General features: G+C 45.5%; 1 protein-coding gene across 1 annotated transcript; it reads left to right on the top strand.

Moving 5' to 3' along the window:
* The first annotated feature begins 9064 nt into the window (after window positions 1-9064).
* Window positions 9065-9961, top strand: LOC100192117 (uncharacterized). Its single transcript, NM_001137540.1, has 2 exons — window positions 9065-9320; window positions 9420-9961. The coding sequence occupies exons 1-2, from the start codon at window positions 9134-9136 to the stop codon at window positions 9713-9715; spliced, it is 483 nt and encodes a 160-aa protein (NP_001131012.1). The 5' UTR covers window positions 9065-9133; the 3' UTR covers window positions 9716-9961.
* The last annotated feature ends 6232 nt before the right edge of the window (window positions 9962-16193 follow it).

The following is a 16193-nucleotide window of genomic DNA, read 5'->3' on the forward strand; positions in this document are numbered from 1 at the left end:
ATCAAATCGGCCCTCAATGACCGGTTCAAGGGATAGCTCTGATATTTCCCCAAGCAACATCATAGAGCCGACTTGGGATACATTGCCGGCTGACGAACAGCTCCAGTTCGAGGAGCACAAGGAGCAGATGATCCAGGAGGCAAAAGCGAGGTTCTTGGCCAATTTCAAAGTGGACAGGAACAACAAAGTCGTCCGACATTGGGCGACAGATCCGGCTTCACTGCGACCCACGCCAGACATCCCAATGTAAGTAATACAAACGAGCTGCAATCTCTTAAGAATTATGTAGATGAACAGCGTGAACAAATGCAAAACATCATAGGGGATATGCAAAACGACTATAGGAGATTAGCGCGTGCATTTGACAAATCTAGCATTGCAAATTTCCCATCACACGAGGTAGAATTAGGGGGTAATATGTGTAATACATCGGCTGTAGGTTGTCACGACCAGTCACAACCCCTTTATGGGATGCCGATGGACACGTATCCTGAGCAAACGCAAATCGGTAGCAAAACAGCCGATCTGTACATGTCCGGACCGTCCGCACGTGAGCGCGGACCGTCTGGGCCAGCCACGGCCGGGCCCATTTTTAATGAAGTACCCAAATATGCACTCGAGCCACCACATATGACACATAACCCAAACTACCCAGTCGGACGGTCCGCATACAACGACGGACGGTCCGCATATAACCACGGACGGTCCGGGTACGTATCCGGACAGTCCGCACATGAGTCTTTTGAGGAGGATTATTACCTGAATCCTCGCCCGTCCCAGCAACACTTCCCATCACACTATGCAATGCACCAGCCCAATAATTCAGGATCCAGAGCCCAGGAAAGCTTTCCGGCTCCACCTAGAAGGCCGGAAAGAAACGATCAAACCTATGAGCCATACAGGGCAAATGGAAATGCACCACGTAGCTCAAACCAATGGGGGGAACGACAACATACTAACATGCAACCAACCCCACCTATGTTTGACCAGAGAGCCGGTGGTCTTGCACCGACTGCCATTGATATAGTGAGGGAAGAAATAGCCGGGGCGTTCCGAGATAAGCTCGGAGTAAGCATGATCCCTGGGGCGCAATCATATCGGAAACCTTATGACAGCCGATTTGATCACCACCCGTACCCACAGGGAACTAGAATACCCGAATTCGCAAAATTTTCGGGTGATCAAGGGAAAAACACGCGCGAACATATAGGCCAGTTCTTAGCACAATTGGGAGAATTGGTCGACACAGAGGCATTTCGCGTGCGTTTATTTTCATTATCGCTAACAGGAACCGCGTTTGCATGGTATGCCACTTTACCTCCTAATTCCATTTAATCATGGGGGGATCTAGAACAAAAATTTCATGATCATTTTTTCTCCGGTGACTATGAGTTAGATTTGGTAGATTTAGTGTCATTGCGACAGACAAAAGATGAATCGGTTAATGATTACATCCGGAGATTCCGAGATACAAGAAACCGATGCTTTCAAATTCATTTAGCAGAAAAACAGCTAGTAGGATTAGCCTTTAATGGTCTATGATATTATTTAAAAGAAAGATTAGAAGGCATCCAATTTTTTACACTAGCACAGTTACACCAGAGAGCTTTGGCTTGCGAAAGCCGGAGTAAAGAAACTGCTAAAACAATGCGTCACAATGTACATATAGTAGAATGCGACCAAAGTAGCTCAGATGACGAATCAGCAGAAGTGTACGCTGCTGAAATGGTTTGGCCAAAACAGGCCAAATCTTCGACTTGTTCCTCCTTACAACCGGTTCAAAAGAAACAGCAAGAGCAGGTTAAGTTTACGTTTAATGTCGGCAAGTGTGATAAAATATTTGACAAGTTACTCAAAAATGGCAATATTAAAATAAATCACACTGTTCCATCCGCCGACGAGCTAAAACGTCGTGCGTACTGCAAGTGGCATAACTCATTTTCTCATGCCACTAATGATTGTAATGTATTTCGGCGACAGATTCAATCGGCCATTAACGAAGGACAATTGAAATTTCAGGAAATGCAGGTGGATACAGAGCCCTTTCCGATGAACATGATTGACTTCGAGGGCAAGAAAGTCCTGGTTCGGCCAAATACAGCCGATAAAGGCAAAGGCAAGGAAACAATCATCGGCAATGCTAAAAAGGCCGATGGGGATTGTAAAGTTTCTTGCAGGAAAGTGGTGGCCGAGAAGACTCCTGATGGAGGGGAGACCCTAAAGGTGACCATCGCAGCCTCTAGCACTGGGGGGCAAGCGCAGACAGGGAGACAGTTGCGGGATCCCGTGCTGCGCATCACGGACAGTCCGCCGTCCAGACGCGGACGATCCGACGCTTCTCCAGACGCTCCGGAGGACTCTAGCGGACGGTCCGGCCATGCTCAGGACTCGCAGCGACCACGTACCTTCAAACCACGACGACCCGAGATAGGTACGTGGAAAACAAATACATTTAAAGCAGCTGGTCGGCTGATCAAGCCTGGCTCGACTTTCGATCAATTGTTGTCTAAATACGTGAAAAAGAAGGCCGACCCCAGTGACCGGCCACCAAAGCGACCCCGCTCACCCATTCATGAGCAACGTCAGGTCAGGCCGATTGGACCACCTCACCAATCGGAAGAAATGAGACCTAATCAAATGTCCTATTGTACAATTGAGACCTAACATGCCGACATGGACACCTCCACCCCCTTATCCATCTATGCCATATCCATACACATACTTACCTCCACCATATGTCCCAAATCAAATGTGGGGTATGCCACCATATCCATTTGGGATGTCACAGTACCCCGCCTGGGGGGCACCCCAAACATCCGTTTTTGATAGGTTGGCGCTGCCAGTGCAAGACCGATTGAGCGCTGCTGAATCCGGTCACCAGGCACAGGCCCGACAAGATTGCCGAACTACTCGGCCTCCTAGGCCGACCAATCCGGCAGAGGGGCATATGTCTGTAGCAACTCAAAGGACAACAAAAAAGGACATAATCAAAATAGGCACTGCAGATGTTGTCATAAAGGGAGACAATAAAGGGCCGATGATTTTCGGTGAATCGGCCAACACAACCGAAAAGGATACGGCTACCATCAAAACAGCCGATCCAAAATACTCCATGCCTCGATGGTGCCCAGCGGGATTGACACGATCCCAAAAGAGAAAATTACAGCGCCTAAGAGTAAAGGAGAGCCAGGAGAAGGAGGCGGAAAAGACATTTAATGACACACATCCACTATACCCGCCACCGCAAAAGAAATCGAGACTGAAGGCCGTTGAGAAAAAACAAACGGCCACAGAAATAGAAAGTCAACCTGCACCAGGCGCGGACCGTCCGGCCCCCACGCACGGACCGTCCGCCGTTCACCAGGAAGCCTCTGGACAACCTGCACCAGGCGCGGACCGTCCGGCCCCCGCGCGCGGACCGTCCGGCCCCCGCGCGCGGACCGTCCGCCGTTCACCAGGAAACCTCCAACGACACGACAACATCAATGGAAGAGGACGACCTGCTGGGAGAAGACCTGGTCGACTACGAGGCTTCTCCAGAACACCCAGGTATGGATGTAAATATTATTACATTTTCTGCCGATTGTACTATTATCGGCGACGATGAACCTGTTGTTGCCCAGTTTGATTTTGGTCCTAAAGAAGCCGCTTTTACTAAACCAAAAGAATCGGTAAATCATTTAAAGCCGCTCTTCATGCGCGACCATATTGATGGGATACCGATTGCTAAGATGTTGGTAGATGGAGGGGCGGCTGTAAATCTAATGCCTTATTCATTATACAGAAAATTAGGTAAACAAGATGACGAACTTGTCAAGACCAACATGACCCTCAGCGGTGTTGGAACTGATAGTTCGATCAAAGCCAGGGGAGTCACGTCCGTTGAATTAACCATCGGGACTAAGACCCTTGCTGCTGCATTCTTCGTCGCTGATGTAGAAGAAAATTACAGTTTAATCCTAGGCAGAGATTGGATTCACGCCAATCAATGTATACCTTCTACATTACATCAAATGCTAATACAATGGGTAGGCGATGACATAGAATAAGTACATGCTGATGTATCGGCCTGCATCGCTGTGGTCGATGCCCCTGTACTCTAGACTTATGAGACTGCTACATGTCTCACAGGAGTAGATTTTTCTGATTATCAATTCATAAGTATAGATAAGAAAGGTTTCATTCCTGTAATGTTAGAGCCGATGGAGAATCGGCTAAATCCTAAATAAAGTTTAAATGATGAATACACACAAAGTTCATGAGTCTCTGGTCACGAACAGTTCGGCTTCCAAGGCCGGATGGTCTGGTCTTTCACAAAATGGTTCGGACTTTAAGACCGAACATATATCACAACAAAAGGACAATATTACGGATGATCCGGTCCCCGAGACCGGAGAGTCCGCCGTCACACAAAGATATTCTAATTCCTCTGTGGGGAACATGATAGAGGAATTCAGAGATCTTGATAAACTAGGACAGAGGTTTACATCGGCCGATCCTTTGGAGGAGATTGACATAGGAGATGGTAAAACTCCAAGGCCGACTTTCGTAAACAAGACCCTGGAGACCGATCCTAGAGATGAGATGATCGGTCTATTGAAGGAATATTCAGATTGCTTTGCTTGGAATTACACTGAGATGCCTGGATTAAGCCGAGAGATCGTAGAGCATCAGCTGCCTATTAAATCTGGTTTCAGACCTTTCAAGCAAAGAGCTAGAACATTTCGTCCAGATCTTCTCCCACGCATCAAGGACAAAATCCACCGGCTGCTAGAAGCTGATTTTATCAGACCTTGCAGATACGCAGAGTGGGTCTCCAATATTGTGCCGGTGGAGAAGAAGGAGTCAGGTAAACTTAGAGTATGCATTGATTTTCACAATTTAAATAGAGCAACTCCTAAAGACGAATATTCCATGCCCATAGCCGACACATTAATCAATAATGCATCAGGAAATAGAATTATTAGCTTCCTTGATGGTAATGCCAGATATAATCAGATTTTCATGGCCGAAGAAGATGCGTCTAAAACGGCCTTTATATGTCCAGGCTTCATTGGTTTATTTGAGTGGGTTGTCATGACATTTGGTTTGAAAAATGCTGGTGCTACTTATCAGAGGGCTATGAATTTGATCTTCCATGAATTGTTAGGAAACACTGTGGAAGTTTACATTGATGATATTGTAGTCAAATCGGCTGGGTTTAGTTCTCATATAGCTGATTTGCGCAAAGCCTTTGATAAAATGCGGCATTATGGTTTGAAAATGAACCCACGTAAATGTGCTTTTGGAGTGTCGGCTGGTAAGTTTTTAGGATTTGTCATACATGAACATGGTATAGAGATAGACCCTGACCGAATCAAGTCTATTCGGAATGTGGGACCTCCGACCTGTAAGGTCGAGGTACAAAGGTTTCTCGGCAAGGTGAATTATTTACGAAGGTTTATTTCTAATCTAGCTGGGAAGATTGATGCGTTCACCCCTATTCTTCGGCTTAAGAATGATGCCGAATTTGCTTGGGGGCAGAACAACAAGAAGCATTTGATCTCATCAAAAAAATACTTATCTTCGGCTCCCGTATTAAAAGCACCACGAGCAGGAGTACCATTCCGATTATACATTGTAGCTGAGGATAAGGTCATTGGGGCTGTTCTGACACAAGAAACTGAGGGGAAGGAACATGTGGTGACATATCGAAGCCGAAGGTTGGTGGATGCTGAAACAAGGTACACTTTTGTTGAAAAGTTATGCTTATGCTTGTTTTATGCATGCACCAAATGTAGATGTTATTTACTGTCTAGTCATTGCACTGTTTCTGGTCAAGCCGATGTGATTAAATACATGTTGCATAATCCAATTATGAGTGGTAGAATTGGTAAGTGGGCTTATGCACTCATAGAATATGACTTGGCCCATGAACCATTGAAATCTATGAAAGGCCAAGTCGTAGCGGATTTCATTGTAGAACATCGGGTTAATGATATTCATGAACTAGACATGTCATACCTCACTATTACTCCTTGGACTTTATATTTTGATGGATCAGTTTGCAATAAAGGGCAAGGAATTGGCATTGTGCTTGTTTCACCAAGTAATGTCTCCTTTGACTTCTCTAGCCGATTGAAAACTTATTGCACTAACAATCAAGCCGAATATGAAGCACTTTTGTTCGGTTTAGAACTTTTAAATGGTATGGGAGTAAAACATGTAAAAGCATTTGGTGATTCTCAGCTAGTCGTCCAACAGGTGTTAGAAGAATATCAATGTTTTGATGGTACTCTAAATAGTTACCTTGAGAAATGTTGGAGCATAATCCATTCTTTTGACGAATTCAGTATTCGGCATATCTCTAGAGTTGAGAATCATAGAGCTAATGATTTGGCACAAGATGCATCAGGTTATCGGATAAAGAGAGGGAAATTTCACAAAACTAAAAATCTGATAACCAGTGCAGAGCCAAATTCCCAGGTCACGGACCGTCCGCGTGATGACGCCGGACCGTCCGGGGTTACCAGAAATGTTCTCTTAATCGATTCGGCTGACAATGAAGCCGATGCAAGCGATTGGAGGACACCTATACTTAATTATTTACGAAATCCCAATATCAGGACACATAAGAACATTCGGCGAACAGCTTTCAAGTATGTTTTGATGAGTGATGAACTTTACCGCCGAACAGTCAATGACGTCCTGCTTAAGTGCTTGGGCCCAGATGATGCTATATTAGCCATGGCCGAAGTACATGAAGGAATTTGTGGTACTCATCAATCAGCTCCAAAGATGAAGTGGTCGTTGCGAAGGTCTGGTTTTTATTGGCCTAGTATGATAGCTGATTGTTTCAAGTACTACAAGGGTTGCCAAGTGTGTCAAAAATTCGGCGACCTACAGTTGGTCCCTGCAGCCGAATTACATCCTATCATCAAGCCTTGGCCGTTCAGAGGATGGGGATTAGACTTTATTGGAGAAATTCATCCTTCATTATCAAAGGGGCATCGGTTTGTGTTAGTTGCCACTGACTATTTCACCAAATGGACTGAAGCCGTTGCTCTAAAGAACATGACGCACAAGGAGGTAATTGAGTTCATAATTGAGCATATTATTCATAGATTCGACATTCCTCAAACTTTGACTATAGATCAAGGTACTTCTTTTATGTCAAAAGAGGTACGTGAATTTGCTGAGTTATATAGAATTAAGCTGCTTAATTCATCTCCATATTATGCTCAGGCCAATGGACAGGCCGAGTCTAGTAATAGGACATTGATTAATTTGATAAAAAAGAAGATATCTGATAATCCTAAACATTGACATAAGATTTTGTCTGAAGCTTTATGGGCTCATAGAATATCTAAACATAGGGCTACTAAAGTATCTCCTTTTGAGCTTGTCTATGGGCAGGAAGCAGTGTTGCCTGTGGAAATAAGTTTGAATGCTATCAGGTTCGCCAGACAGAATGATCTAACTGCTACTGATTATTATAATTCAATGATGGATAATATTAATGAGGTGACCGACAAGAGGATGCTAGCTTTGGGAGCAATAGAAAAGGACAAGATCATGGTAGCCAAGGTCTACAACAAGAAGGTCAAAGCAAAATCATTTCAAGTAGGGGATCTGGTGTGGAAGACCATTCTGCCTCTAAGGAATAAAGACCGGAACTTCGGGAAATGGTCGCCAAGCTGGGAGGGTCCTTATAAAGTAAAACAGGTGATGTCTGGCAACGCCTATTTGCTACAAACATTACAAGGCAAGGATTTGCCTAAGGCTTTGAATGGACGTTTCCTCAAACAGTACCATCCTAGTATGTGGCAAGATGCCTAAGAGAACCGATGTAATCACATCGAGTTAGTTGCTTTTGGTTTGCTCAGCTCCACCAAAAGGCAGGGGGGCATATGTTGAGCACTATTTTGAGACGGCGGACGGTCCGGCCCTGAGGCCGGACGGTCCGCGATCCGGACAGTCCACGCCTGTGGGCCGGACGGTCCGGGCATGCGCAGAGTAGATTAGGGTTCCGAGTTTTGTGCTGTGTTTGTTAGCTATATTCGCGGAATTAGCTCGGAATCCGGTCGTGTAAAGGGTCCAACCCCCCTCCTCTATAAAAAGAGAGGTCTACGACCGATTTGTAATCATCAATCGAATCAATACAACTTCTATTCGCATTTATTTCCAGTACAATTAGGAGTAGTTCTAGTCTAGTTCTAGTTTAGCCTCTCGATCCCCAAATTCTTCGCCTCTCTTCGACTCTACGCCGATTAGAGGAGTCTAGGTCGGCCGGCCCGAGCCTAGACAACCCCTAGGATCTCTCCTCCTTGACGGGGTCCCTCCCGGGAGCGAGATCCAGGCGCCGCCGGCGATCTTCCACCGCCCCTGCGCACGCGCGGACCGTCCGGCCCCAGGACGCGAACCGTCCGGCCGTCAGGCAGGAAACCCTAGCCCTTGCGCCAGGTCGCGGACCGTACGACCCAAGGCCGCGGACCGTCCGCGCCTGAGCAGGGAGCACCGCCGCCGGTTCTTCTTGAGTATTTGACGCTCCGAAAAGACGTCAACACTACCCCTACCTATACTTAATTCTGGAGATTGGGATGTAGTTTATGATAATGTTAACAACGACAGTGCGAGACCAAAATAAAAGAGTGATGCAAGAAGTCAGGGCGCTCACAATATAATTCTCTTTTCTAATCACACCAACCCACCATGCGTACATGCTTTTTGATCTGGAAGCTCATCGTCCCAAACCAGCCATATTCGACGACGAAACGGTGTGCGAATTCGACGACATATTCTACACCTTCAGCTGAACGTTGACGGGATGACGGCACGTACGTTTCCTGACGTGCACGCAGTCTCTTTGCAACCCCGGCCACATTAATTAATGGACTCCACCGACGAGCGACGAGTGATGGTACCGGCCGCCGGGCCGGGCCAACCCAAGTGGAAAAAGCCGACGACTCCCGGACGTCTCATCCTCACCGGACGCCACCAACCCCCGCCATCTCCAGACGTACGAGCCGCCTATTTAAAGCCCTCAGTCTGCCACTCTCATGGCAACGCAAGCAGAAGCTACAATCCTAAAACCATCTGCTTCAGCCTTCAGCTAGCCCCAAGTTTAGTCGGCCGATCGATCACTGAAGTAGTAATGGCCTCCGCCAACAGCTGGACCCTCGAGATCGCGTCGCCGGTGGCCCCGCAGCGCCTGTTCCGCGCCGCCGTGATGGACTGGCACACCCTGGCGCCCAAGGTCGCCTCCCACGTCGTCGCCAGCGCGCAGCCCGTGGAGGGCGACGGCGGCGTTGGCAGCGTCAGGCAGTTCAACTTCACCTCAGGTATGCCCAGCCCAGACCAGCATGGTCTCCCTCTCTCTCTCTCTCTCGCCTGATAGATCAAACAGCTAAGCGCACGACGTCGTGCGGTCGCTCTTGCAGTCATGCCGTTCAGCTTCATGAAGGAGCGTCTCGAGTTCCTCGACGCGGACAAGTGCGAGTGCAAGAACACGCTCATCGAGGGCGGCGGCATCGGCGTCGCCATCGAAACGGCGACGTCGCACATCAAGGTGGAGCCCGCGGCCGGCGGCGGGAGTGTGGTGAAGGTCGAGTCCACGTACAAGCTGCTGCCGGGCGTGGAGGTGAAGGACGAGATCGCCAAGGCCAAGGAGTCCGTCACCGCCATCTTCAAGGGTGCCGAGGCCTACCTCGTCGCCAACCCCGACGCCTACAACTAAACCATTGGACTGGGATGAGCTTCATTTCCCTTCCGTCTTGTTTGGATATAGAAGGGTATTGTGTACGGAGATTGGGTTTTCTCTCCCCTTTTTTTTGTTTTCATACAAAATAAAATAAAGCTGCTCTAAAGCAGCGTGCGGTTTTTGGACTCGAGATGGTATGAGTATATGTACGTGCTGTCCTTGTGTGATTATGTATACCGTCATGGTTTTCTTTGTGGGAAGAAAAAGGACATTCTGTTTTAGAATCCTATGCAGGTTTGACTGAGAATAAGGAATTTTGCTTGCTCTCTTCGTTATAAAAATAATTATTCCTATATTATTCGTGCTGATTAAAAAAAGTTTTTAAAGTTTAACTATATTTATAGAAGATATTAGCAATGTTTGTATTTTTAAATAATTTATTATGAAAAACAGGTTTACAGATCCATCTAATTGTACTAATTATGTATTATAAATACTATAATTTTCCTGTATACATTTATTTAAATTTAAATATAATTATCTTTTAAAAATGCCAAGTTTTCGAGAAATAAATGTCATCCTAGCACGCAATCTGACAGCCACTGAAGTGTAACATAGTAGCATCAGACAATCAGATGTCACTCTCTCTGTCAAAAAAAAGCAACTGCAAAATTTATACCAATCAAACTAACTTAACTTTGATTAAATTTGTTAAAAATATTATTAAGATACATGTCAGTACTTATTTATAGGACTTTACTAGGTGAGTACCCGTGCGTTGCAACGGGAACATATAATAACATAGTAACTTATATACAAAATGTGTCTTATATTGTTATAAAAAATATTTCATAATCCATTTGTAATCGTATCCATACATAAATTTTGTTATTTTAATTTAGCTGTTTCACTGCTCCATTACAACCATCAGTATCATGCAGACTTCGATATATGCCACGATTTGCATGGTCTCATCATTGAAGAGCACGTGTCACACCTGCCGGTAGAAGTTCCCTCGTACATTGTCAGTCATCAGGTACGCACCACCATACACGCTTGCTTAAACAAAAAAGCAAGTGTATGTGTTTGCGAAGAGAATTAAAGGCAGGTCGGCACAAAAGCTACCCCGACGATGGCGAGTGGTCATTGTTGTCGGTCCTCCTCTTCGTCACCTCTGGTGTCAAGATGACGCTATAGTCCTTGATATAGTAGTCGTCGAACGCGCACGATATGGCGAGTACCGATGACTCTTGGCTGGACTGTCAAACGAAGTGCACCCCGGGCTCATCAGCGAGGTAGTACACCTAGCCGTTGCACCACCAGATGTGCTACTCCTCTACATAAATCTTGTACGAGGACACTCACACAACGTTAGCAACGACCGTCGTCCCATCGCACAAGAATTCATGACCGGTCAGTAGTGACTTACGTGGGAGGTTGAGCTTTAGGTGGATGATGAGCTGGACGGTGTGACGGCGTCGTTGTCAGATGCGGTGCCCAGAACAACCATGAGGTCCCCCTATTTGAAGATGGACAGCGCGGTGCAGCCGCTCTAGACCGCGTCCAAGTGGCGGCTACGCCGGAGCTTGCCGAACACAGCGACGCATGTGGTCACATAGTACTGCTTCCAGAGGTCGAACTGGCAGTCGCCAAGCTTCTTTTCGTCGTCGATGAGCGATGCCAACGCGAGCGCCTCCTGCCAGTGGTGTTTGTTCGAGGTTTCCAAGTAGGAAACATGGATTCATCTTTGGCATTGGTTTATGAAAATGACTCACAAGTCAGAGCCATGGAAAAATATTACGGAGAATAAATGTCACACATATAAAAAAGAATTTAAGTTGAAAACATTATTCAAACAAAAGAAATTGCATGCAAGGCTCTTTTTTAAATACTACTCCCTCCATTCAAAAATATAATTCAGGAATCTCGTTGATAATTATATACTACTACATATTGTGCAAAGGTAGCAGGTGGGCTTTGGGAGAGATGTAGTATATATTTTTATTGTAACAAATATTGACATAAACACATATGTGGTGTAGTGGTAGCTACGAGCACATTTGCTTGAGAGGTCGCAGGTTTGAATCCCATTGGAGCCACATTTGTGTTTTTTTAATTTAATTTTAGCTACGCGTGGGATGCACGTGGGAATGGGATTTGCGGGGAGGGGGTGAAAGGGAAATGTGCCCTTGGGCCATTTCTAAGTATTTTGGTGATTTAGTGTCCAACACAAGTGCTTAAGTGTTAAACTATGCCAAATGGTGGACAAAGTGCAAATCAATACAAAGGTATGATTCTAGACTTAGTACATTGGTTTTTGTGTACTAACATATTTGTCTAAGTGCTAGAATCAGAGAAAAGACAATTGGAAAAGACTTGGCTCGAGCAGCCAAGACTCTGCTCAGTCTGGGTGCAGCGGACTGTCCGGTGGTGCACCGGACAGTGTCCGGTGCGCCAGGCTGGCTCTAGTGAAAAGGCCGCTCTCGGGATTTCATCGGCGGCGTACGGCTAAAATTCACCGGACTGTCCGGTGAGCCAACGGTCGGCCGCGCAATCCGCGCGTGACGCGTGGCCGGGCCAACAGTTAGAAGGGGGCACCGGACTGTCCAGTGTGCACCGGACAATGTCCGGTGCGCCAACGGCTCCAAGTCTCCAACGGTCGGCTGCGCTAGAATAGGAAAGAAATCCGCACCGGACAGTGTCCGGTGGTGCACCGGACTGTCCGGTGCGCCAGTCGACAGAAGGCAAGAATTGCCTTCCTGGAATGCTCTAAACGGCTCCTAACTGCCTTGGGGCTATAAAAGGGACCCCTAGGCGCATGGAGGAATATACCAAGCATCCTTTGAGCATTCCTAAGCACCAAGACCTCATTTCCGCGCATTCGATTCTTTGTGATAGCAACTAGAGCTCAAATTGAGTAGATAACTCTTCGAGTTGTGTTGAGAGATCGTGTTGTGACTTGAGTGCGTATTGCTGCTCTGATTTTGTGTCTTGTGTGTGTTGCTCATCCCAACCTTACTTGCGTGCTTCTTTGTGATAATCAAATTGTAAGGGTGAGAGGCTCCAAGTTGTGGAGATTCCTCGCAAGCGGGATATAGTGAAACAAAGCAAAACACCGTGGTATTCAAGTGGGTCTTTGGACTGCTTGAGAGGGGTTGATTGCAACCCTCGTCCGTTGGACGCCACAACGTGGAGTAGGCAAGTGTTGGACTTGGCTGAACCACGGGATAAACCACTATGCCTCTCTGTGTTGATCTCCTTATGGTTATTGTGTTTTGCAAGAACTCCTCTCTAGCCACTTTGCTTTATTGTGCTAACTCCTAATCAAGTTTTGTGGCATTAAGTTTCAAGTTTTTACAGGATCACCTATTCACCCCCCCTCTAGGTGCTCTCAATTGGTATCAGAGCTGTTCTCTTCAAGAAAGGGACTAATCGCCCGAAGAGATGGATCCTAAGGGAAAGAGGATGGTGGTCAACGACAATGAGAAGGAGTCCATCTTCAACGAGCCAAGGGATGGCAAAGTCAATGACTCCGGCTCAAGTCAAAAGAAGAAAGATGGAAAGAAGAAGAGGCGCATCAGGAAGGTTGTCTACTACGACAGTGACGAATCCTCCTCTTCTCAAAAGGACGATGAATACGAGGAGAAAAAGAAAACGGTTAACTCAAACTTTTCTTTTGATTACTCTCGTATTCCGCATAATTCCAATGCTCATTTGCTTTTAATTCCACTTGGTAAACCTTCTCACTTTGATGGAGAGGACTACGGATTTTGGAGTCACAAAATGCGTAGTTATTTGTTCTCTCTTCATCCAAGTATATGGGAGATAGTAGAAAACGGAATGCAATTTGATAGTTCGGATAATTCTATGTTTATCAATGAACAAATCCATAAGAATGCATAAGCTACTACTGTTCTTTTAGCATCTTTGTGCAGGGAAGAATACAATAAGGTGAGAGGCTTGGACAATGCCAAGCAGATCTGGGACACCCTCAAGATCTCACATGAGGGGAACGACGTCACCATGCTCACCAAGATGGAATTGGTGGAAGGCGAACTAGGAAGGTTCGCGATGATCAGGGGAGATGAGCCAACCCAAACATACAACAGGCTCAAGACCCTCGTCAACAAAATAAGGAGCTATGGAAGCACGCGATGGACGGACCACGACGTTGTCCGACTTATGCTAAGGTCTTTCACCGTCCTTGATCCTCATCTTGTTAACTCTATTCGGGAGAATCCTAGGTACACCAAGATGACGCCCGAGGAAATACTTGGAAAGTTTGTAAGCGGGCGGATGATGATCAAGGAGGCAAGATACGTTGATGAAGCGTTGAATGGACCAATCCACGAGCCTCAAACCGTTGCTCTTAAAGCAACAAGGAGCAGGGAGGCGCTACATAGCAAGGTGGCGCAAGTTGAGGTGGCCGGGCTTAACGAAGAAGAAATGGCCCTCATCATCAAGCATTTCAAGACGGCACTCAAAGGTCGCAAGGAGCATCCCAACAAGAGCAAGACGAAGGGAAAGCGCTCCTGCTTCAAGTGTGGTAAGATTGGTCATTTTATTGCTAATTGCTCCGATAATGATAGTGACCAGGATCAAGAAAAGAAGAGGGAAAAGAAGAAGACCTACAAGAAGGCTAAGGGCGAGGCACACCTTGGCAAGGAGTGGAACTCGGATTGTTCATCGTCCGACTCCGACGACGAAGGACTCGCCGCCTCAGCCTTCAACAAATCGTCCCTCTTCCCCAACGAGCATCACACATGCCTAATGGCAAAAGAGAAGAAGGTAAGTACTCGAAATAGTACTACATATGCTTCTTCAAGTGATGATGAATCTAGTGATGATGAAATAGACTATCCATATTTATTCAAAGGATTAGATAGAACTAAAATTGATAAGATCAATGAATTGATTGATGCTTTGAATGAGAAGAATAGACTTTTAGAAAAGCAAGAAGATCTTTTATATGAAGAGCATGATAAATTTGTAAGTGCGCAAAATTCTCTTGCTTTAGAAGTTAAAAGAAATGAAATGCTTTCATGTGAATTGTCTACATGTCATGAATCCATTTCTAGCTTAAAGAGTATCAATGATGACTTGAATGCTAAGTTAGAAATAGCTAATAAATCAATCTCTTGTGTAGACCATGTTGTGATTTGCAATAGGTGTAAAGATTTTAATGTTGATGCTTGTAGCGAACACCTAGTTTCCATTTTAAAATTAAATGATGAAGTGACTAGTCTTAATGCTCAACTTAAGACTAGCAAAAGTGAATTTGATAAACTAAAATTTGCAAGGGATGCCTACACTATTGGTAGACACCCCTCAATTAAGGATGGACTTGGCTTTAAGAGAGAAGACAAGAACTTAACAAGTCATAAGGCTTCCAACTCCGCCAAGGAGAAAGGGAAGGCCCCTATGGCTAATAGTGCTAAAAAGAACCATGCTTTCATGTACCATGATAGGAGATATTCTAGGAATGTTCATAGGAGTTGTAATGCTTATGGTTCAAATGCAATGCTTGCTTCAAGTTCTTCCTATGTGCATGGTAGAGAGATGTCTAGAGAAAATGTCATTCATCATGTTCCTAGAAAAATTGTTAATGAACCATCTACAATCTACCATGCTTGCAATGCTTCCTTTGCAATTTGTAGAAAGGATAGGAAGGTGATTGCTAGGAAATTAGGGGCAAAGTGCAAGGGAGATAAAACTTGCATTTGTGTCCCTAAAACCATTGTTACTAACCTTGTAGGACCCAACAAGAGTTGGGTACCTAAAGCCCAAGCCTAAATTGTCTTGCAGGTTTATGCATCCGGGGGCTCAAGCTGGATTATCGACAGCTGATGCACAAACCACATGACGGGGGAGAAGAAGATGTTCACCTCCTACGTCAAGAACAAAGATTCCCAAGATTCAATCATATTCGGTGACGGGAATCAAGGCAAGGTTAAAGGTTTAGGAAAGATTGCTATTTCATCCGAGCACTACATTTCTAATGTGTTTTTAGTTGAGTCGCTCGGGTATAACTTGTTGTCTGTTAGTCAACTTTGTAATATGGGATATAATTGCTTATTCACTAATGCAGATGTGTCTGTCTTTAGAAGAAGTGATGGTTCATTAGCTTTTAAGGGTGTACTAGACGACAAACTTTATTTAGTTGATTTTGCAAAAGAGGAGACCGGTCTAGATGCATGCTTAATTGCTAAGACTAGCATGGGCTGGTTGTGGCATCGTCGTTTAGCACATGTGGGGATGAAGAACCTTCACAAGCTTCTAAAGGGAGAACATGTTTTAGGTCTAACAAATGTGACTTTCGAAAAAGATAGACCTTGTGCAGCGTGTCAAGCAGGTAAACAAGTGGGAAATGCTCATCACAGCAAGAACGTGATGACCACATCAAGACCCCTGGAGCTGCTACATATGGACCTCTTTGGACCCGTCGCCTACCTTAGCATCGGGGGAAGTAAGTATGGTTTAGTAATTGTTGATGATTTTTCCCGCTTCATTTGGG

Source organism: Zea mays, chromosome 1 (genome assembly GCF_902167145.1).
Source record: "Zea mays cultivar B73 chromosome 1, Zm-B73-REFERENCE-NAM-5.0, whole genome shotgun sequence".
NCBI classification, from domain to species: domain Eukaryota; kingdom Viridiplantae; phylum Streptophyta; class Magnoliopsida; order Poales; family Poaceae; genus Zea; species Zea mays.